Below are 23755 nucleotides of genomic sequence, written 5' to 3' on the forward strand. Positions count from 1 at the left end.
CTTTGGCACGGTGGGACAGTTTTTCCAAGGTTAGTCAATAAGGACAAATAGTGGAAGGGAAAGAAAGCAGAGCACTCACTGGACTGCGCCGTGCGGGCTTCGATGGGCTTGGTGAACACCCCCACTCCCATCTCCGAGCACGCCGCCAGCGAGAACTTGTACGGCGTGTCTGGCTTCAGGCCCTCCACAGCGTACGAGCCGGCCGGGCCAAAGGTGACTTCGATCTGGGGGGAGAAATAGGCGTGACATTTCTTCCGATGAATGCGCGCATCAGCTTAGCGGGTGCGCCGACCGGGACAGTGAGTCGTCCAGGCGCTCCGATGGCATCTGCTGCACGGGCCAGATCAGACGCGGCTCTAAATGGCACGCAATGTTTTTTTTTGTTTGTTTGTTTGTTTTTGTTTGCCAAGAGCTGGATCAGTATCAGCAGGCACTGATTAGAGGGTTCGGGTTATTTTGTTTGTTTTTAAGCAATACAAAATCTTCGGGGAGTAATTCTGTGGAATGACTTCCAAGCTTTCTGCCCTGGGCCGTTTTGCGGAATGTCGGTTTTGGCTATCTTTGATTCCCAGCTGTGGTGCGAGGGTCGTGTCGTTTTGCGAGGCGAGAGCGTGCGCCAGGACGTGTGTGTGTGTGTGTGGGGGGGGTGGGGCGTACCTTGTTGTCCGATCCCGCCTCCCAGTACTGGAGCTCATACTTGGTGATCGGCTCCTGCACAGGCCACAGCCACCTGAGCATGATGCGCGTGTCCAGCTCGGCCTCGGCCTCGAACCCGGACGGCTGTGCTGGGACTGGCGGGCACACGGGAGAGAGGAAGAGGGGTTAGCCGGGGACCCGGGGTCGCGGGGCGGAGCGGGGGCTGTGTTTGGGGCTTCCCACCTCCTTGCTGCGTCTTGACCTGCAGCGCCTCGGACAGCGGGCCGTCGCCCACGGACGTGAAGCCCAGCACGCGCAGGCTGTAGGTGATGTCCGTGATCAGGCCGGAGATGGTGGTGAGGCGGCTGTCGTCCGTGTTGTGCTTATGCCAGGAGCTGGGTGGGGCCTCGGCCTCCGTGGTGTAGTAGACGCGGTAGCCGCGCACCTGGCCGTTGGGCTCCTCGGGCGGTTCCCACTGCACCAGCATGGTGCTGGCGCTCAGCATGCGCGCTTGCACCTGGCGCGGCGGCGACGATGGTGCCTGCTCACCGGTGCGCGTCTCCACGGGCTCGCCCGGCGGCCCGCGCCCGATGTTGTTCACCGCCATGACGCGGAACTCGTACTCCGAGTAGGGGCTAAGGCCACCGATGCTGTAGCGCGTGGTGGCCACGCCGTCCACCTCCTGGAAGCCGACGTCCGCGGCCTTGGCGCGGTACTGGATCATGTAGTAGGAGACAGGCTCCGGGTTGCCCGAGTCCCACGTCAGCGTGACGCTGGTGGCTGTCGTCTCCGTCACAGTCAGCGACGTGGGGGGCTTCGGAAGTGCTGGGGGGAGGGGGAGGGGGTTTAGTAATCGTACAGCGCACCCTGAGCTTATATGACAAGAAACGGAAATGACCGACGGGGCGACTCCACCTGTTAGAGAGAGAGAGCGTGACGGAGCAAAACAGAGAGAAGGAAAGACAAACACAGACAGAGCAGAGAAACAGAAACAAACAGAGAAAAAAAAGACAGATACGCAGAGAGAGAGAGAGAGAGAGAGAGAGAGAGAGAGAGAGAGAGAGAGAGAGAGAGAGAGAGAGAGAGAGAGAGAGAGAGAGAGAGAGAGAGAGAGAAGTGCTTCGTCACAGTGTCTAACATTTGCTGCTAGCCTCCTGATAAATGTCAGTGACATTCTCCGAGTCCGTATCGATTGCACTTTGCTCTTCGGCAATCGATACGGGTGGCGTTCGGCTCAAGTGGGCCGTGGGCTGGGGTCTGGCTGGGCCTGCTCCGCGCAGCTGGCCTGGGTAAACACATGCTCAGAATAATCTGGAGAGCAAGCACAGCCTTTGATTTTCTCAAGCGAGCCTGCAGGAAAAACACAGGAAGTCCCTAAAGCTCACAATCAACACAGCACAAGTCTCTCATCTTTCTTTTTTGTTCTAATTAGGCCAATTTATCAGATACACCTTACATCTTATATGGGTAGTTTTATAGGGTTCCTATTACAGATGCCAGTTATAGCTGGTTATCACTAATTCACTGATCACTCTCTGACCGTAGCATATTTAGTTATTTATTATTATTTAGGTGTTTAGCAGGTGTTGTGCTGGTATGAAGGTATCGGGCACAACTGTGTTGTCACAGCTGGGCTGGCAGGTGCCGCCCACTCCCAGAACTGTCCGGCTAACGGCGCTCTGAAATGTTTACGTTTCCTCCGAGTCCGGAGTGGCCTACGGAAGCGCTTTGTAGTCTCTGCGGAACCTGTCCGTACGCCAACACGACCGGGCCGGAGCCTAAGCATACAGTCGGGGAAAAGCCCTCGGTGACATGGAGTCGCACAAGAGCAGCTTTTTTTATAGCTTTTTTGGACTTGATGCAAGATTTAGTGCGAGGTTTTATCAGAGTTAATATGCTAACAAGGGCAGAGATGGGAGATGGGAGTTCAGGTGCAAGCAAGATTTGTGGGGGAGGTCTCGGTTTTCAAACAGCTAGGCAGAATAACGGAGGCAGGGATGGGAAGGGATGGGGGATTATGGGTCGGAGAGAGGACCGCCGGAAACACATCTGCCTGAGGCGTGGACCAAGAGGGTTAACAGGGAAAGAAACCAACCTTCTCGCGGGTCTGAGAGGCGTGTTTATGAGTACGCGGCGAGATGGAGATGAAATTGATAGATGGAGACAAAAGAGAGTAAAAGACACTTGTGAACTGACAGTGACAAATGGATACATCTAGCAAACATAGACCCACATTAACAAAACGGCACAGACACACGCGCGCGCGCGCACACACACACCTTTTTTTTTTTTTTTTTTTTTACTTAATGCAAGTGCAAGATCTTATGATTAAAATGACTAAATGCTAGCCTAGCAGTCCCAGTGCCTCTGGTGAGGTGGGGCTTTAGTCCCTGTTTGAAGACTGTGAGGGACTGGGAGCCAGTACTGAGAAGAGCCATGGAGCTCATCTCCAGTTTGGAGGGATGGGGGAGTCTGACCAGTGATGCGTACTGGGAGGGAGGGTGGATAGTATTCATTCTGCATGGAAATGAGCAAGGGGGGGGGGGTTTAGAAAAAAGAGTAGTTCTGTTTTGTTTTTGTTTTTTTTTCTTAAAACCATCACTGATTGCCCTGAAGACGGCTATTTAGTTTCCGTCGCGGCTATGTGACTCCCAGCGTTACCGAGGAAAAGGTGTGAGTGGGGGGGGGTGGACGCGACGACTCACCTTTGACGGTGACCTGGGCGGTGGCCTCGATCATGCCCAGCGAGGAGATGGCCACGCAGGTGTAGTTGGCCGACTGGCGGATGTTGGCGAGCTCCAGCACGTTGCGGCCCACGGGCATCTCCTCCTCCTTGGTGAGCTCCACGTCGCCCACCATCCACTTGACGTAGGGCATGGGCGCGCCCACCGCCACGCACGTCAGGTTGGTGCTGCCGCCCGGCATCACCTCCTGGTTGGCCGGCGGGATGGAGAAGCGCGGCGGCACGCGGCGAACTGGAAGAACAGAGCGGACAGTGCCGGCGTGAGACCAACACCCCGTACCTTACGTCGGACCCCAGCTCCCCTGCCTCACGGCCCGCTACACGGATGTATGGGTGCAAGCCCCAATCTCGCTGGCTTTAGACCTGGTGTGAAAAGGGAAGACACGGGTCTCTTTCTGTCCCTCCTGCCTGAGCGAGACGCCGGGGGCAATTAGCAGCCTGATTTGGGTGAGCTTTGATTGGGAGAAACCCAAATCGGGCGTCGGGATCTGCTCGGCGCGGTTCGGTGGTGTCGGCGCCGCAGAGCCTCGGCCCCTGTCGGGGAGAAGCCGCAGGGGACGCGTTGTTCACTGGACCCGCTCCTCGTCTTTGTGAGGCTCTGATATGCAGATAAGCTGACATTAGAAAGGGGTTCCCATGGAGACGAGGGCTTGTTGACATTGTGTGGGGACCGTGAAAAAAAAAAAAAAAAAAAAGGGGGTGGGGGGGATTGCAGAACCATCAGCGTGTAGGCTGATTGGAATACTTTAAGGACTGGAATAAACAAGCTTGCCTTTCCGCACGACGGGAAATCAAGGAAAAGAGGAGAAAAAAAACCAACAAACCTCAGAAGGGAAGCAAGAGTTAAAAACGGCCAATTCAAACCCTATTATGCCTCTATGCCTTTAAGTCTCTCCATTCACAGGGTTCTGATGGGCTTTTAGATTTCCATCTTGTGCCTTTTGTTCTGAAAGTAGCCTGTGCTTAATTATTTTCACGTAAAGAGAGTTGGACCTTGTCTTGTCTCGGCCCCCTCCCCGACAGCTGCTCGCCCCTGAATGGGGGCATCTCCCTGGAGATGCTGCCCCAATGCTGTCTTTGTTCCCCCCCTTTGTTTGTTGCACCGGTCCCTGATAGAAACGGAATCGAAATGGGATTTCCCGCTACTTCCAGACCCGGCCGCGGGCTGACCGGCGCTGCCCCGCGGGTCGGTGCTGGAAAAGTTGGCGGGCGCCGCGCGGAGGCTCTCGCCCGCCCTTTGTCTCGCCGAAGCAGAACAGACAGATTTGTAAAGCCCTACCTGAAGGTTTGCGCAGCGACATTTAAAGCATGTATCAGACGCTTTTCCGAGCTTTGAGGGGTCTGTTTGAAGGGCGGAGGTCGGGGCGCGCACGGCACTCCGGTTCCGAGAGGAGCGAGGAGGGACGTGGCCCTCTCGCCGCTCCGAGGGGCAGCTCGGGCGCGGCCCTGCGCGGCCTTGTGCGCTGGCAGGACTGAGCCCTGGCCTGGGTGCCTTTGGTTTTGATGTAGCAATATATAAAAGGGGAAAAGGCGCGGCACATATCAGTGGGGCGCAAGTTACAGAGAGTCGCTTTAACACAGCAGTAAGGGCAGAGATGGGAGTTCAGGCTCATGCAAGATTTGTGGGGGTGGGGGAGGTGCCGGTTTTCAAACAGCTAGGCAGAATAACGGAGGCAGGGATGGGAAGGGATGGGGGATTACGGGTCGGAGAGAGGACCGCCGGAAACACATCTGCCTGAGGCGTGGACCAAGAGGGTTAACAGGGAAAGAAACCAACCTTCTCGCGGGTCTGAGAGGCGCGTTTATGAGTACGCGGCGAGATGGAGATGAAATTGATAGATGGAGACAAAAGTGAGAGACAAAAGAGAGTAAAAGACACTTGTGAACTGACAGTGACAAATGGATACATCTAGCAAACATAGACCCACATTAACAAAACGGCACAGACACACGCACACACACACAAGGAAAACACAGAATCAACAAACTCACAAGAAGGTAGCTTTGTACCATAACAAATGAACAGACCACCCCAATAAGAGCCCTTTCACAGATGTGTGGCGTGGCGCAAACTTCTCTAAAGCAGTAGGCCAGAGAAATTTAAATACTACTTAATTCCATTAAACCAAATGAACCAAACAGGATGACTGTCGTGTGTGACACGCTCTCTCTGTCTATGGCTGCGGCTGCTGTCATGCTGGAGGGAGCTCTTACATTATTTATAATACACCTGTGGATCCCCAGACACACACACACACACACACACACACACACACGCACTCGCGCACACACACACACGCACTCGCGCACACACACACACACGCACTCGCGCACACACACGCACTCGTGCGTGCGCGTCTGGATCTATATACAATAACCTTCTATTCCCTGGACCATGCGATGACACACCGACAGGCGAAGGACAACGACAGAAGAAAACTGCGTGCACATGCACACCCACCCACACAGATTTACACTATTCTGGCAGCTGTGTGATTTTTACATGGTAATTAGGGCTGTGATGATCCCCTACCTGAACTACGTTTGTACCCCCCCCCCCCTCCCAAACCATCCACCTACTCACACACGCGCGCCAACACACAGAACAGGCAGACACACATGCTCGCACGCACGCGCACACTTTCTTTCTCTCGCTCTCTGTGGGAACTGTGCGTTTTAACAGACATGGCTACACAGGACAGCCAAGGAAATGCAGGTGTCGGTTACAACCGCAGCTCTAAGACAGCGAGCGCCTTAGCGCGCACACACCCAGCCTGACATCTGAATGAAAAGGGTTAACAGTAAAGGAAACCAACCTTCTCGCGGACCTGGGGGAGGCGAGTTTGAGTATGAGTGGATGGCGGGACGGAGGTTTAATTGACAGGTGGGAGGGGGAGGTGAGAGACAACAGTAGAGAAAGACACTTGTGAATCGACAGTGATAAAGGCAGTGGAAAAACATCAAGCACACATACAAACAGCACAGAGAAAAGGCACAGGTCGCTAGGCAACCACAAAAGCCTTAGACAGGTCTAACCTGGTGACAGCCTACTAGTCGGCACTTGTGGCGTTTCCTGTCTATCTGGACACATGTGGTTTTTAGCCGGTTAGTTATGCGTTGGAGCGTTTTAAATAGCCTGGTATGAAACATCCTGAATCTTATGGGCGTCTCAAAATAGTTATGGAATTCCTTCTGAGGACACTGGGGTGGCACAGTACATCGCTTAGAATTTATCACGATACTGGCCTTCGAGATGCTGATATCGAGGACGCTGTACGTAAAATGGGCCCTGTTACACATCAGAGATTTCTGATACCATTTCTCTCTCCTGTATTTGTGCATTTAAGTGACATCATCAACTAAATCATCCTCTCATCAGAACACAACGATTGGTCCAACTACAGGGCTGGATGGCGGCGCCGGTTGCTGAGTGGAGACATGCTGAGCTATACTCCAAAACAACACAAAAGGTCACAGGTCACAGGAGCTGTTATTCATTATTGCGTTTGTTTGTTCCTGTACATTGTTTTGCTGTTACACCTCCTGGTGATGTGATGACTTATGAGGTCTGGCATCCCTGTCTGTTCAGAAATGACAAACAATCTTTGATTGACATTCCTTGATTGGCACGCAGCTCGGTATTTAAGTATGAATGACGTTGTTGTTTTAAGGCTGGACAGTGCCGCAACAACGGATGAAAAACAGTGACAGCTGTGTGCGTGTGTGTTTGGGTGCGTGCGAAGGAACTCGCGGAGGCGGCTTCCAGAAACGCCTGGAACTCGGCGCGAAGGGCAGCAAGGCCTTTGCCACTGGGTGCCCTCGGACGGAGTGGTGTGCCGTTTCACCGACACACCACCACCGACGCGACCTAAAGCCGATGCGCGCTTGTCGCGCTTCTAGAAACTAAAGAGGTCGCCTGTTCAGGTCGGATCCCCGGATGCGGGTCGTTCCCTCTAATAGCCCCGTCTATGGCAAATGACGCAATACTGGGCGACGAACCAGGCCTTGGAAACATCGGCCTGTCGCTCGTCCTGAAGACGCGGCGTGGCGACGCCGGGCGGGAACGCCTGAACGAGGAGCGTCCTGCTCGTGGGCTTTTCACTATTAAAGCGCAGCGGATTGAATTCTAATCCTTGTGTTTAACAAGTATTGTCTTGGCAAGCCCTGTACCGCTTGCGTGACAACTACAGGGTGGCGCTGGCATTCTGCTCGCCCCGGGGCTGTTCTGGCTGCCTGCCAGAAGCTCCTGGCTGTTCACCTGTACGGGAAGCTCCGAGCGGCGACGCCCATGGCAGCCACGGCCAGGGTCGCGTCGGACAGACATGGCCTGCCCACCCGCACTAAGGCTTTTTATCCGTCTGTTAATGCTACAGGTGGCCCCGTGTACTCTTACATGGCCCTTGAAACCTGTCGCTGCGGTTTTGGGACGCCCGGGCCTGCGCCCCTGTTTGTTGAGCCTCCTGAAGACAAAGGATGCGTGACTTTTGCTGCGTTTGTTGTTCTTCTGAAGACAGATCTGTCACTACGGATTCATCCCCCCCCCCCCCCCCGGGCCGAAGTTGCAAAGCGGCGGCGGAAAACAAAAACAAAAACCTGAACGCGTGTGAATGCTGAGATGGGTTTTAATAACGCTGTTTTTGATACCTGGAGCACCTCACGCGACGGAGCAGACAAAGGGGCTGAGCGCAATTCATTTTAGGGCGGGGGATAGAGAGGTTGGGAAAAGGTGTGCGAGTCTTTCTTTGGCGGCGAAGGGAACGGAGCGCGAGTGAGTGTGTGTGTGTGGACCCAAAACATAAACAAAGGCAGTGCGTGGCATGGGGGTGGTTTCTCTTACCGCGCACATAGAGGTTGGCAGGGGCAGAGTAGCGTGTCCCCGCGCTGTTCATCGCCACACATTCGTACTTCCCCTGGTCCGACTCGTCGCTGTTCTCGATCTGCAGGGCTCCTGTGGACAGGACGAAAAAGGAGAAGAGTAAACAAAACAAAACAAAACAAAACAAACAAAAAAAAAAGAGCGACTCTCACAGCACAACCGCCACTCTGTCCAATCAGCAAATGTTCCTGTTTAAATGGCAGACATATTCCGGACTGTTTGTTGCGGGCTTTTGGGAAAAAAAATAAATGCTTACTACGGCGTTTCCGCGGCGCTGATATTGCAGGTTGTCCGTGTTCGCAGATCGACGTTTTCGCTTTGCCGTATCCTGTTGGAAAGCGCCTGCTCTGCGCTAACGACTCGGGCCAATTTGCTCATAACGCCTGACTTTACTAATGACGGTTTGCTAACAAACCGAGCTGCTCCGATCGACCGGCCATGCCAGTGGAGGTGGACCTGTTCGCTGCCCTCGCCTCCTTCGGCTTTTCAGTCCGGTCTGCCTAAACACGTGACGTCCTCTGAGACGTATATACTTATTCTTGCTCATTGCTCGCTTGATTGAGGTGCGAAGGAAAAGCTCAGCTTGCGTCCAGATGTGGAGACGCGGAGGCCAGCTGCATGGGGCTCGGAAAAAAGCCCAGCGCCACTGGAATCCAATTTCGGGACGCTTGACTTTTTGCGCACTGGCAACCCCCAACCCCATGAGTGGCACAGCCCGTAGTCCTGCGAGCCCGATGCTCACAGGAAACGGATTGCTGCCGTTCCCTGTTCTGACAAGCAGTAAATGACTAATCAATTTCAAGCCTGCTAAGCAGCAGTTGCCATCGGCCCAGTCTTGCGACACGCTTGGCCTTAGTGTCCCTACCGTAGGGGCGGGAGGAACATGGGAAACAACATAGAATGAGTGTTGAAAACTAACGAGAAGGTCAGTACTTTCACCCTTTACCAAAGGCTTGATAAACATGACTTGGCAAGATAACGCAGTATTTAAAAATACCAGGAATGACTCCTATTTGATCCCATTAACCATCGCGGTCGTACCACAGTTCGTTGGAAAGATGTCTGTTATATGACAATTATTCATCACATTAAAAAAGTGCTTAGTCATCTTACATAGGTGAGTGTAAGGCAGAGTCATGCAGAAGCTTTAATGTACCGGGCATCAATGTGTTTCGAAGAGGATGCGTGGGGCAGAAATAATGCATATCATAATTAGATTAAAAAAAAAAAGAAAAAAGAAAAAAACCCACAACAAAATGAGAGTGAATGAGTGAATCCACGATTACAGTGATCATGGAGGTGTGCGTTACATTTACCAGGCTTCACTCGGCACAGATGCCGTGCTGTTTCTTGGCGCGCGGTTATGCTGCTCACCTCATTACAGAAAAGTCTCGAGGACATCTTGGACATTTGCGCGGTGGAGTCCGTGCAGGAGCGGAACCGGTCCGCCACCGAGTTCACGGTCTGCTGCTAATCGATATTCACGCGAGACAGACGAGAAAAAGGTGCGTGAAGAGCAGGTGGTGGGAGAGTGTAGGGGAGCGTCACGTCGCCCCTCACCCCGTCCGAGCCACGTTCCCTGAATTGCGGCTAAACCTTCCTTCCAGACCCAGCTTAGGCGGAGCGGCCAGCCTTCCCGGTCCGCCTGTAACGGGCGGGCCGGGTCTCTCCGCCGAACGAGCGAGACCCCCTGGAGCACATTTTGCCCTGGGTCTGCCTGTCCATCTCTCTCTAATAAGGACAGCAGGCTGCTGACGCAGGTCACGGGGTGTGTGGGTAGAAACCAAACGGTGAATGTCTACCTCCGGCAGTCAAGGGGAATCGGTCCAAAATGGCAGGAGCCGGTATATATGTTTAGATTTTAAACATCAATGATATTAGTGATCAAAATCCATAATGATTCCCAATCAAGCAGATACATTTTCACTTTGAATATGCTTCTGGTACTAATTTTTTTTGTATGTGTGTACAGATCAAACTGTATTTTCATGGTGAGCATTTCTCACCAACGCTTACATTATAATAAAAATTTAGCCACTACTTTGATATTGGCGGAACAGGATCGTAGAGAATGTTTTGCTAAATATGCCAGAACGGGGCCATACTTTGCGAGGGGCTAATGTTATCATTTTAATGATCAAAGCCATAGACCCGCAATTCCTAAAGAGATCATTTCTGCAACTTGTATGCAAATCAGGTCATTAAGGTTTATCGTACCGGAGCGTGGATACGGGAGCACCTCTCCAGCAAACAGGCCTGTAGTTCAGGGAATGTCCTCGGACTCAAACCACACCCCAACCAGGCCTCAAGTTTTGGGTTCGAGTCTCGGACACCCTGGACGTTCTCGCTCTGCGATATAAAGACTCCGCGGGTATGAGCGTGAACACTGGACGTCCTGCTTCTGTTCTAACGCGGCTCGCGCCTCGCGGTGGTGCCTCCGCGTGCTTCTGTGTCCTTTCTGAAGAAATCGGAGGGCGCCGCACGGCCCGGTGGAGGTGGAGGTGGTGTTTGCGCCGGGCAAGCGCCGGAGGAAAATGACAGGGGTGGAAGTGGAGGAAAGACGTGGTGGTGGACGGAGTGGCGATATGGGGGGGGGGGGGGTGACGCTCTCACACACTGCCCGAGACTCTTACCTCGGATCGGCGTACCCCCTGGGCAAACGGAACGGGACGCAAAAACAAGATCAGAGAGAAACATTAGTGGAGGACAGGGAGACGGACGAAGAGAGAGAAAGAAGAGATTAAGAAAGGGTGGGAAAAGAGCAGAATCAAACAAAAGTAGTCTGATTTAAACACAGCAGGACGCAGCAAGAGTCTACCATTCTGAAGGGGTTAGCAGGAAGATTACCACAGCAGAATATCTGGGATTAGGACATGTAGTATAAGCTCTGGGCTAAAAACGGAGCTCTTTTGGCCAGACCTGATCCACTGGGGAACACTTTTGCAGCTTATGAAATAAACTTTAATGTTGAGTGTCATCTCAGCTGCATTCCGGAAGGCCGGCTGGAATGGAAGCCGGACCCCTGAGCTAAAGGGCCTTTTAGGACGCAGGGCTAATATAGTAGTCTGGAATCTGGGTGCACTGGTAAGAACAAAGATGTCACGCAGGATGATGTCATCTATTGTGGCCCACATAAGGAAAGTGCTACTGTAAACGTTTACTCTGTTTGTTTACTCCGGTGTCATACTTGTGGGCCAAGTCACTTTTGGTGGAACGCTCAGCCTCGGGTTATCCTCGGAATGCTGACACATGGCACAAGGATATCTCCCCCCCCCGGCCCTGGAAAACACGAGCACGCTCTCGAGGGCCCTGCCCTAAATTAACTTAAAGGTCAAAAAAAAAAAAAAATCACAAAACAGCAACTCAAAAAAACACCCACACATGAAATAGGATCTACACACAATAAAATGCACCTTCGCCTTGAGTTCTCGGTTTCAAATCAGTAGGAGGCACGCCACGCTGGACTCAAATCAAGGGCTCTGTTCCGACCACCAAAACTACAGGCCTGGGTGTGTGAGGGCATGATCCACACCCTCAGCCGGGGTCGTCCACTAAACGAGGCGGATTTACTGCGGAGGCATGAAGTTTAAGGTGGTGGAGAGCTACTGGTCTGGCCCTGGACACCCCGCACTTATTCGTCTGATCCTGGGTCAGACTGAGCCATTCATCTACGAAAAGACGTTAGCCCCATAAAAGCAGAGAGCCATCGATCAGCTCTGGGCTGCTTGGAGAGCTTCTACTGAGGTGCCAGTAATTACCCGTAATTGGGTTCTCTTGTTTTGAGAAGGCTTTAAGCCTATTTTGACGCTACGGGCACGTCGATGAGGCTCTCCACCCAGCCTCAAAAAAACCAAACCCAAAACGCAGGAATGTGTGTTAATGTGCCAGTGAAAGAGTTTAATGGGAACGAATGTCTTATGAAATTAAACGGAATGCAATTAAAACAAATAACCTAAGGGTTAGGACATTGAATGATTACATGGATACTGTTAGTGATAAAGTGCTAAAGATAAACCGTTGTACCCGTGACGGCGTAACGAGCGCACGGTGAGTTAAATGAGGCCCCCCCGGGATGGGGGTGTCGGTGGGTCACCTGAGCGAAGCTGCTTGATTCGCCCATTGCTGCTATTGATGTCGACGGGCAGGAAGTCCTTGAACCAGGAGATCTCGGGGTCTGGGTTGCCACTGGCGGCACAGAGCATGGTGGCCGTGCGCGTGCGCTCCACCACCTTCAGCTGGGGGCCCATGTCAATGTTCGGGAAGCCCAGGGGAATCTGGTTCTCTGCGGAAACACAAGACAGGCACAAAGCCGCGATGAGTTCGGTGCCCGCCGTGGCCGGCCATGCCTACAGGTTGCTGGGGCGTGCCATCAGAAATCAGACATCAAAAGGTACCGCTGATCAACCCGACTGGTGTTACGTGCTGCAATTATATAATTGTATAAAGCACAGAGACATCAAAGACAAACGAAAAAAAAAAGGCATATGTTAATTACAATAAATATTTCAGCACAGGACACGATTTGAATGCACTGTGCTAATTATAGCTAATGGGGGGAAATTTGAGGAGGTGAGGAAAATATTTGCAAACAGACCACCAAAAACAATGCCACTGCTGGCGTACTTGACTAGACTAATAATTCCAGCTTTAAAACACACACCCCCAACCACCCCCCCATTGTGCTCCTGGAGGGCAACTTAAAGTGTTGGGCCGGCAGTGTGGCGATGGGAGCTTTAGAAACAATGGCGGGTCTGTGCCTTGTGTTCAGCAGCACGCTCTCCCGTGACGGAGAAGAAATCACGACGGGGAACACTGTCTGGTATCTGGAGACCCGAGCATGGAGGCCACGTGTCGGCAATTGATATCTGATTGGGGTGCAGAAGAAAGAAGAGGCTGTGCTGTGCCAGGGCCTCTGACAGACACGAGGAGAGAAGCCCATGCCAAAAGAAGCCAAACTGGGAGAACACGCGACAACTCTGGACGTAGGCGATAGACACGCACCTGCGCGAGAACTGTGGATGTATGAGAGAGACACGCACCTGCGCGAGAACTGTGGATGTATGCAAGACACACACACACCTACATGAGAACTATGGATGCATGAGAGAGAGACACACAACTGCGTGAGAACTGGATGTATATGAGAGAGAGAGAGAGAGAGACACACGCACCTGCGCAAGAACTGTGGATGTATGCGAGAGAGACGCACCTGCAGGAATACGAGAAACATAACTACCTGTGCAAGAACCTGGGATATATGTAAGAGAATGGTAATTGCCTGTATGAGAATCTGGATATATATATATATCAGAGAAAGATAACTTCCTGCGTGAGAACTCTGGATAGTTTGTATGCTTAATTGCCTCTCTGAGAAGTTTCCAAACAATAACACCACATTTCCTCGAACGAGAATAAATATCGTTACCCTCTATGTGCTACTGAACGGGAGTGAAGATATGAACGTTTTCCTTTATTTCGCTCCCAGTCAGCTGTTTGCTCGGAGAGACGTGTCATATTTTTCAGGCTCCAGTGGGCAAGGAACCTTGGACAGGAGGAGAACAAACAAAGTCCCTCAAGCTGAGCTTCCAACTGCGCTGGAGCCCCGCAAACGCTTCAGAAACGGCATTTAAGGCAAACTCTGCAATATCTCTCTGCGCCATCGACCATCTGTTTGCCCAACGTATGCAAAGGACTGCCCGCAGCCTGGTGCACAGGGGCCTGTGTGTGTCGAATCCTCCTGTAGATGCAGGGCTGAGGGAAAGTGGCATTAACGGCGGGCAGGCGTGATGGCGTGGGTGACGCACCGCCGGGCCCCCCGTGCTGGATGAGCTCCCTCTGCTTTGCGGCAAACGCGGCGGCTTCCTGCTCTTTTTTTATGCAAGCGTTGGTGGGGATTTGAAAATGAGAAGCCCAGAATTCTACGTTTCCTTAATGCACTGGTGGCTCGCGAGCGGAGGGGAACGCGCGAAGCTTTGCCGGCGGCATGCTCTCCCGTGCTGCGTGTTGGGGGTGGGATGTTTGGCGGCTGGCCGGCGCCGTTTGGGTGAGCAGGCGCACCCAAACGTGGACGTGTGTTTTTCCACGTGCGGTTTTGAATGGTGTGACGAACACAGGCAGAGGCTTGTGGGCTTTGTAAAGCAACCGTGCAGTTTGACAGCTCAACCGCAAACTGGTCTTACACCTTTTGAACAGCCTCTCATCACTCACCTATTACCCCCTTGGCTTTGGCAGGAGACACATGGCTCCAACATTTGTTGGAAAAGTTTTAACTGCCTTTCCTTCTCAATATCTACTTCAATCAATCCGTTCTTAGGTGTGTTTGAACATGTGTTTGAGCCTGTAAACAACATTTTTTTGTAGTTTCAATGTTTTTACCTGATCACCGATTAATGTTTTTTTCCCAGTTAAAAAGAAAGGTGTCTCATTTTCAAACAGGCAGACGCTTTTTCATTTAAACAACATATTTCATGCGCCTGTTCACCTCTTCTAAAAAAATAATCCCGTCGGCCCGCCGCTGACCTGTGCCGGCAGAGGCCACAGGTATGCGCAACGGGACCCAATTAAATTCCCTTTCGGAGGAGGAAGCCGCTGTTGCCGTCTGAAGGTGGTGTTTGATGGGCACTCGGAATAACACCAAGTCCTCGCAGACCTCTGCAGACGCCGATCTGTTGTGTTATCTCTCCGGCTACGGAGAGGGGGTCAGTGTCTGCCCCGGCCTTATCGACGCCAGCAAGCAGAACAGCAGCTAGCAGGAGACGAACCTCCTCGGGATCCGTGCGAGTGTTTAAAAAAGAAAAAAAAAGAGGGGTGTGGGATATTGTTTTCTGGGAAGCGCTAAACTACATGAGCCCAAGCTTGTTTGCAACACGAGCCGTTGATCTGATAAACGTGTTTGCCGTAGGAAACAGAGGAGCGGGATGAACTTTGGAGGGAGAAGGGGTCCTCCCCCTTTTGTTCGCTCTGTATTTCTGTTACTCTCGATCTCGGTACATTGTTTACTTGTTGGTTGTAATGTGAATTTCCACCATCGCAGGTTGGACTCTTTCCCTCATGTTGCGTTTCTGTTCCCTGCCTTGTGCCAAAGCTGCAGGAAAAGGAACAGAGATCTACTATCCCTACTATAAAATATATAAACAAATAAATAATTTACAGTAGTACCACTCCGAGGCACACTCGAGCAAAAGAAACTGTTCTTAGGAGGCCAGCGAAGCACAGCTTTTTTTAGGATAAAGATATCACCGAGCACAATGTTCGTCTGCTTTTGGTAGGCAACAAAAACCCAAAAACAAAACAAAAAAACCCAACAAAAACAAAAACATGCCAAGCTAAGGGTGCGTGCTGACAGCCTCGCGCCACAGACACTGTCCACTTATGCATTCCATTCCATGCAGAGAAGGGCTGCAGGGTTAATAAAGAGTGTGTGTGTGTTTTAGTGGGAAAAGATGGCAGTGGGATAGAAAAGGAGTTTTGGGGGATGGGAACGCGGGTTCACATGCCAACCTCCTGCCAGCTCCAATTGCCAAGGAGAGTGGAGCGTGGCGGGCAGGGCGATGGCTCCAATCAGGGCCCTGCTGGAGGAGACGGCCTCCGTCCTCTGGGCCCCCCGCCAAGCTGGCGGGGATCTCGCCTACATTTTCGCCCCAAACGAAGCCATCAGCGTGGAAAAACGTGCGCGCACGCGCTTGGCCTTTGGCGAGCGGAAGGCGCTCTGGATTCCGACGTGCCGCCTTCCCGAGGAACCGCTCCGCGACAGCGGCGGGAGGAAACCGGCCGGCCACCGTTAGGGGGCCCGCCGGCTACGGGGCGGATTTTGGCCGCTCAAGAGTGGACGCAGAACTTGTACCAGGCACGCAGTTCCCTGCTCTGCTTTCCTGCTTGTTTGTAGTCTATCCATCTTTCTTCTTACTTCCTTCTTTCTAATTCTGGCCGGTTCTTCACTCTACCTCTTAGCACTGCGTCATCTCAAGTTGTTTTAAGCTGCTGCTTCTGGATCATTCGTGGGGATGGTGTGCGGTGCATGGACGATAACCCTACAGCTAACAGGACCGCATTCCTGTTATATATTCAGCCTGCATGTCTCTGGGCGAAAAGCAACTCGCCATAGGTATGATATGACTGCGAAGGGCAGTCTATTGTTCACAGCTACTGTTTAGAACAGCAACTGACATCCCAGCGGCTCTGTAAATCTCTGTAGTTTAATGGAAATAGGTGTGCAGTGCAATGATGGATGACAACAATTAAAGATGGTATGAACATTGATGGAGGACGCTGCGGGAATCATTTAATATATACGTGACGGGTGTTTAACATTCTTAGCAGTACACTGTATGGGAATCCTGTTACATGAAAATATGAAAAAGTGGTAAATTAAAGATTCTAAATATGGCACAAATGAATATAAATCGTCATGTCCCAAAAAAACCCGCAACAGAAACCCCATCCTGCCCAGAATACCAACGTAACGGATATACGCAAACGCTTTGTGTGGCTATAAACGGCACGATCGTAATCTAGCGAAATGTTCGGGCCACGGGCCGATTTTCCTGATACCTCTGCGTGACAGACGCTCTCCAGACACGCTCAGCGTCATGCAGGTGAAGCGAGACTGGTTTGGAAGGAAAGCGCTCCTGAACCAGCTCCATAGTGCAGTCAGAGCATGTAAGGCAGGAGAAGCTGCTCACAGAAGACTGCTGGTCTGTTCAGCTAACCAGCACAGCTCGCGCTCTCTCCCTCATGCATGAAACAAACGCCGTACGAGACCACGGGTCCTCTGCTTCGCTGTGCGCTGCTGCCGGCCATATTCGCTGTTTATCCGAGTCCGTTGCTGGGGAAAGAGGTACAAGGCGTGACCTTTAAAATAATACGCGTTTGTTTGGCTAGGAAGAATAGTCAGGTTCTGCTTTTGGTCATCAGGCACTTAATCAATACCAGACAGCAGTATCTGTTCATTCTTCCTCCTCCCAACAGGCCTCTCTCTCTCTCTCTCTCTCTCTCTCTCTTCTCTCTCTCTTCTCTCTCTCTCTTCTCTCTCTCTTCTCTCTCCGCCCTTCAAATTCTACTGCCTTCAGAGTGATGTACAGCTCTGCCATAGGCGCCTGGGCTTTATATATGCCAGTACATGCGTTCCAACATTATAGTACATGTGGCCCATTCTGACTGCTATGAGGGCGCAGGGAGGGGGAGCGGAGGGGTTGCCAAGTCTGCTCACGCGCATCACCCTGAGTCACCTTGAGCACTGACAACTGTGTAAAAAGCACAAGGTCTGTTAGTTGTCATGGCGTTATGGAGGCCCTCATTCAGATGAAGACAATGTGCCCTCGCATCTTATAAGTCCCCCACAATAAAGAGTACAGCAGAGAGCAGAGTGTGTGTGTGTATATATCTATCTATCTATCTCTATATCTATCTATCTATCTATCTATACATTATATCTATATCTATCTATCTATCTATCTATATATATATCTATATCTATATCTATATATATCTATATAAAAACACACACACACACACACACACACACACACACACACACACACACACGGGGGGGGGGGGGGGGGGGGGGGGGGGGGGGAAAATCTTTTAAATGGTAAAAGCCTAACAGAACAAAGACCCGTCTCGTGCGGAACTCCTGGGGAGTTGCTTTTTAAATCGTTTAGGTAGACGCCACTTTAACGCGTCTGCCAAAGGTGGCGGGAACAGCGGAACATGGCAGGCTGGACTAACTACATCTCTCTAGCTGGGGTGCATGAGACAGGTCTTCCCTACTCTTCCAGGCCGAGGGACTGAAGGTGACGGATCAAACGCATCCATCTTTCTGCCCAGACAGCTACCGTTTACAGGCTCTTTTTGAAAGCGCAGGAAGACGCAGTCTAATCAAATCCTGAGGCAGAAACAAAGGCACGCGGTGCTCCTGTCATCTGCCTCCAAATTTACAAAGCAAAGCCCAGATCGATAAATACATTACAGCTTGAAAGTCAACAAAATCGGGCTTTCGGCTGTGATCCACCAAAGGATGCCCGCAGATGTCCAGGGCAGCGGATCAATCCCCACTGAGCCATGACCTGTGTCTCGTCTCGCCTTCTCATACATGTAGAAATATCTTTACATATATAATATATGCCATATGACATACATGACAGCCATTCCATTCCAGTGTCTATTGAATTCCGACACAGGCGGTATTAACCATGCCACTAAAAGAACCAAAGCGAAGTTTTGCTTGCAGAACAGAAGGGTTTAATGCCGGCTTTACTCGCGGTGATACAGTAAGTGTCGGGTTGCTTCCATTCTTAAAATATCAGTGACAGTGGTCCAGGAGAATAAGATTAAGTAGCAGGCTTTGGGGACCATTACTGTAGCTCGGCAGAGAGCGAAAAACCACTCTCAGCTGACCGGGACGACTGCCGGCTCATTGATCATAGGATGACCTCACGTGACCTACACAAAGACCGGCAAACAGCAGCTGGGGTGACGTGGACAGTCCAAAGCAGGTTCCTAGGGACAGGCCTGAAGTCGGAGCTATACGAAAACTCGAAGAATCAGATTGGGGATTGGCCAGCCCGGTCACCTGACCTGGGCCCAACTGAAAACGTCTGGAATGTGATCAGGAGGAAGATGGACGCACGCGAGCCGTCAAACAGAGCCGAGCAGCTGGAGGCGCATAAAGTCCCCAAGCAGCAAAGTGAAAGGCCACGCCAAGACGCATAAAAGCCGCGAGAGAAAATCAGGGTTATTTCTCCAAACAGTGATTTCTCTTCCTTGGTTAGAACATCAGTAGTGTGTTTTTGTTTTTTGTTTTTTTTACAAATGAATTTGAACTTCATGTTTTCTTTGCATTAGGAGATCTGCAAACACTACATCGACCCGTTCTCATTTTCTGAAAATAAATAATCTAAATCACAATATTTTTATTTGCAATTTGGGATAAATGTTGTCTATATACAGCAAATATACTAAAAATAATTGGTCAAGGACAATCTGAGAAACCAAAGCTGTAAGTTTAATGCATTATACATGATGCATAAAGATCAATACAACATTAATGTTCTTATTACCAAATGTTATCCATGTGGCTATAACTACTTATGATAACTACGCAATATACAGGCTTATGGCAAGCACTATAAAGCATTATATATGCCATAAACCGCATTATAAATAGATTTATAATGTATTATAAATAAATACAAGATGCATAGAAAGTGTTACCGAAATATTTGTTCATACCAAGGACTGGTCTCGCTGAGATAAAGCCACAAACGCACTCTTTTGTTGCAAAATTCCAGCATTTCTTATCTTATCCCAAGTCCTTGAAGATGAGCAGTAGATGAGGCTGCAGGCGGCAGCTGAGCGCTTCCATATTGCACGAGTCCTTGGGAGAGGCCTCTCTCGCCAGACGCAGTTTGTAACTGTCAGGCTCTTATGAACTACGGTGGCGGGCTCAGCGCCAGCAGATGGCGGGAGAAATTAAACCCGTGACACGGGCCGACGACTGGGGGGGGGGGGGGGGGGCGAGGGGGACTGCACCTGTGGCGGTGGGGGGGTTTGCCGTCACGGGTGGCGCGAGGCGCGAGGGCGAGCGAGGGATGCGGCGCAGGGCCGGGCGCAAGCTTCCGAGAGAGGGACTTGATGGTTCGTTCGTTCCGCGACTGTGCGCGAGTCGTTTAAGGGGGGAGGTTTAAACGAAAAAAAGAAAACACAAACTGGACGCAAAAGCTTGTTAGGGTTGGAATGAAAAGGTAACGCGTGCTCATTACTCTCCAGCTAAACGCGTGACACGAAGTTCCAGGAGCACTTATAGAGGGGAGCCGTTGTTTGTACTCGCCTGCCTCCTGAAATATTTATGACTTGTATTATGGAGCAGTTGTTTGTTGCCTCCCAGCCAGCCAAAGACTGTAATGCATGCCAAGCATATCTAACTCTCTTGAAAATGCTGACTTCATAATTTGTTTTACTGACACTAAGCACCCACTGAAATCTCGGAGATTACTCTCTTCGCTGTGTGTACTGTGTATCACTTATGTTCTGGGGTTGGGTGCCATTTTGATAGACAGGCCGGTGGGTTGTTGTTGAGCATGCCCATAAAGCTTTGTAAGGGTATTGCTAACAACAGCGGCAAGCTGCTCCGGGAATATTCCACGGATCGATCGCTAACGCGCAGTCTTTCGGTCCGCTGTGGGAAGTCCCGTACGTGATGAGGTGAGATTGCTCATCCCTTACGCAGCACCGAGACGAGTCTTGGCACTTTAGTTGTAATTAAATGCAAACCACACTGACTCACACCTCATGTAATGTCAAATCCGCCCGTCAATCCTGTTCAAAAAAAAAAAAAAAAAAAGTTGGAAAATGAATATGGCTTTTCATCTTCGGCTGTTGGGTGTCTTGCTGGCGAGACAGAGATGGACGTCTCCATGTCGGTCAGAACACCTCTGAGGAGAAGATGGTTTCCAAAAGAAGATAAAAGGCATCATACAAAGTCCCATTAAGGAAGTTTTCTCAGCGAGAGAAAGATTCAGTGTGGCAGGTTTTATTCCCCCCTTGTATGTATGTGAGCAGAGAGCCGCTTCGATTGGCGCTGGGCTGCACCGAAGAGCCCAAAATCAGGTTAGGTGCCCAGCTCCCCTCCGGCTCCCCTCCCAGCAGCACCTCTCTTCCACTGGCTTTTGTCCTTAAAACATCACGAGGGTGATGCCGCGCACCTCTCTGACGTCACAGGTATCCTCGGGGTCCATCACACGGCGAAACCAGTGGCTTGGGACGCCGTCGTTACCACAGACGACGGTGCCATCGTTACCCAAACGCCGCAGAGGTTCATTTCCCAGCCCTCGGGCGAGGAAAAGCACGGGGTCTGACGGCTGGGCCCTCTCCCCTCCTCCGGCGCTGCCATGGACTAAGTGCCGACGCTGTCTTTCCCATCACGCCGATGCTGCAGACACCAACTGTGCGGTAATAAGACTTGAAGAACCTTTTCAAGATGCAGATGCAGTGACTCATAAGCTCCCGACCGTCGTGAATAGGCAGACTCAGCAGGGGAGGGCGATGCCTCCGAGACGTCTTTAGTCCTCTTGCAGCCGTGGCGCCGTGCCGCTACGCCAGGCGGACGATTGGCTGATGGCGCTCTGTGCCCCGCCCACACCGCTGGTTTACTAAGAGTTGGAGTGCTGAGGTATTTTTACCAAGCTGCTGTTTCCTGAGCTACAAGTAAGAGCTTCAATATGCCAACCTGTGAGCCACTTGTGTAACAGGAATCAAAACAAGTTTACATCAGAAAACATATCAACATCCTAAGAGTGCTATAAAAATACTTTGCAATGTTGACCATAAATGGCCAATATCTGCATTACGCAAATGACAACCTTCACCACTGGAGACATTAGCATAGGACAAACACATCCTGAATAGTTAGACAGAAACTGATTTCTAGAATTATAACCCTGAAATTCTAATTACATTTCGCCTGGTGTTAAGAGATGTAGGTACAGCAATTGGCTCCATAAGCAATCTCAACTCGAGACCCCTGACCTAAGGCAATACACTCACTCCTTAACCATGCAAGGTACGACAGATACCGATGTACTGGCACTGCTACGCTTGGTGAAAGTTAATCGAAGGGAGTAGCATAGACAGAGTAAGGCTTCCTGCTCTATCGGGCCTCTGTGTGCCCCTTTTGCTAACCTGGATCCACTTCTCGAATTTAACCCTCCGTTTCTGCGGCGGGTTTAATGAAAACCCCCCGCTGATGTGAGAGGCGCCGGCTTTGGCGAGCACGCCATCACTGATCAGCTCCTCTTTTGCGCTGCTATTGGTGCTGCGTCGCCCCGGCAAACCTGATGTATTGCTGGGCTACAGACAACGGGATTTAAATAGAGTTCATTCTGTCGCTTGGGGGTCCTGGGGGCGTCCGGCTCACCCAGCGATGGAACATCAGACAACATACTCTGCTCTTCCCCCGATCGGTTGCTAATTCTTCGATTAATCTCTCTCCGCTCAAATGGCTTTCCATGTTACGGGTCCGTTTGTGTGTTGTGTTACACAGGCTGCAGTATAACCTCAACAGGAAATAAAGTGCTACAAAATAAAAGCCTCTGGGCTGAGTTAGACAGGCGTGCGCCAGACAGCCGTGACAACTGCCTCGTTGCTGAGCAGTCAGAATGGGGGCTTTGGATGCTGCCTTGCCCTGATATAACCTACGCATTAGTGGGCTGACAACACATCAGACACTTCACAGTGCTCTTCAAAAGGTGCTGCTATGATGCAACACTACAAAATAAAAGACCCTCCCATTAACGCTCCCAGCAATTCTGCTGAGCAACCCATCGATGGCTTCACAGCATCAAGGGTGCACATATGCAGTGAATCTGTGTCGGAGAAGCACTCGATTATAACAGCAATGAGGGTTCCCAGGGGCCGCCTTCTCACTATACACTCCTCGCTGAGATATCACGTCAGGATTCTTTCTAATGAGAGGTCCCCTGTCCTCTTTTTGCAAAAGTCGCTCTCATTCGACTGTTACACGGGCGGAGAATGAGCGGTTTCCCACATTAAAGTAAAAGGTAATGAGACGCAAGGTGCTGGGGCGACGGGAGCATCGCTTTGAGGCCCCCGGTCTGGCTCGGCGTACCTTCGAGCACGGTGAGCTTGGCGCTGGTGTTTATCTCCCCCACGCTGTTGGTCGCCGTGCACTCATATATGGCCTCGTCCCGGTGCGTGCGCAGGGGCTGGATACGCAGGACGGAGCCTGATCCGTCATCAAACTCTATCACCTGGGGGGGGAGCGAGAGAGAGCGAGGTAAGGAAATGGGAGGGAAAGAAGAGAGGGATAAAAAAGAAAAAGAAAATGAGAAACAGAGAAAAAATGGAGAGAGACAGACAGATGGTGCAGGAAAGGCGCGGAGAAGAAAGAGAAAAGAACATACAGAGTGAGAGAGAGAGACATGGCACACAGTAGGTAAACAGCAGTGTAGTGTGAGTCGCTGCCCTGTAGCTGGGCCCACTGGCCTGGACCACCGTACGCGCCTCCACCCCTACGTCACCCGTCAGCCTGCACCACCGTACGCGCCTCCACCCCTATGTCACCCGTCAGCCTGCACCACCGTACGCGCCTCCACCCATACGTCACCCGTCAGCCTGCACCACCGTACGCGCCTCCACCCCTATGTCACCCGTCAGCCTGCACCACCGTACGCGCCTCCACCCCTATGTCACCCGTCAGCCTGCACCACCGTACGCGCCTCCACCCCTATGTCACCCGTCAGCCTGCACCACCGTACGCGTCTCCACCGCTACGTCACCTGTCAGCCTGCACCACCGTACGCGTCTCCACCGCTACGTCACCTGTGTGAGCCTGCATCACCGTACGCGTCTCCACCGCTACGTCACCTGTGTGAGCCTGCATCACCGTACGCGTCTCCACCGCTACGTCACCTGTGTGAGCCTGCATCACCGTACGCGTCTTCACCGCTACGTCACCTGTGTGAGCCTGCATCACCGTACGCGTC

General features: G+C 51.6%; 1 protein-coding gene across 1 annotated transcript in view; it reads right to left on the bottom strand.

Annotated features, from left to right (window-relative positions):
• Positions 1-23755, bottom strand: part of ptprfb (protein tyrosine phosphatase receptor type Fb) — a 116229-nt gene that overhangs the window by 40623 nt on the left and 51851 nt on the right. The window contains 8 exon segments of the mRNA XM_035527870.1: positions 80-224; positions 658-791; positions 880-1461; positions 3342-3611; positions 8217-8327; positions 10889-10906; positions 12349-12537; positions 22879-23020. Of these exon segments, the coding sequence (XP_035383763.1) occupies positions 80-224; positions 658-791; positions 880-1461; positions 3342-3611; positions 8217-8327; positions 10889-10906; positions 12349-12537; positions 22879-23020 (1591 nt within the window).

This window comes from Electrophorus electricus, chromosome 7, assembly GCF_013358815.1.
Source record: "Electrophorus electricus isolate fEleEle1 chromosome 7, fEleEle1.pri, whole genome shotgun sequence".
In the NCBI taxonomy this organism is placed as follows: Eukaryota; Metazoa; Chordata; class Actinopteri; order Gymnotiformes; family Gymnotidae; genus Electrophorus; species Electrophorus electricus.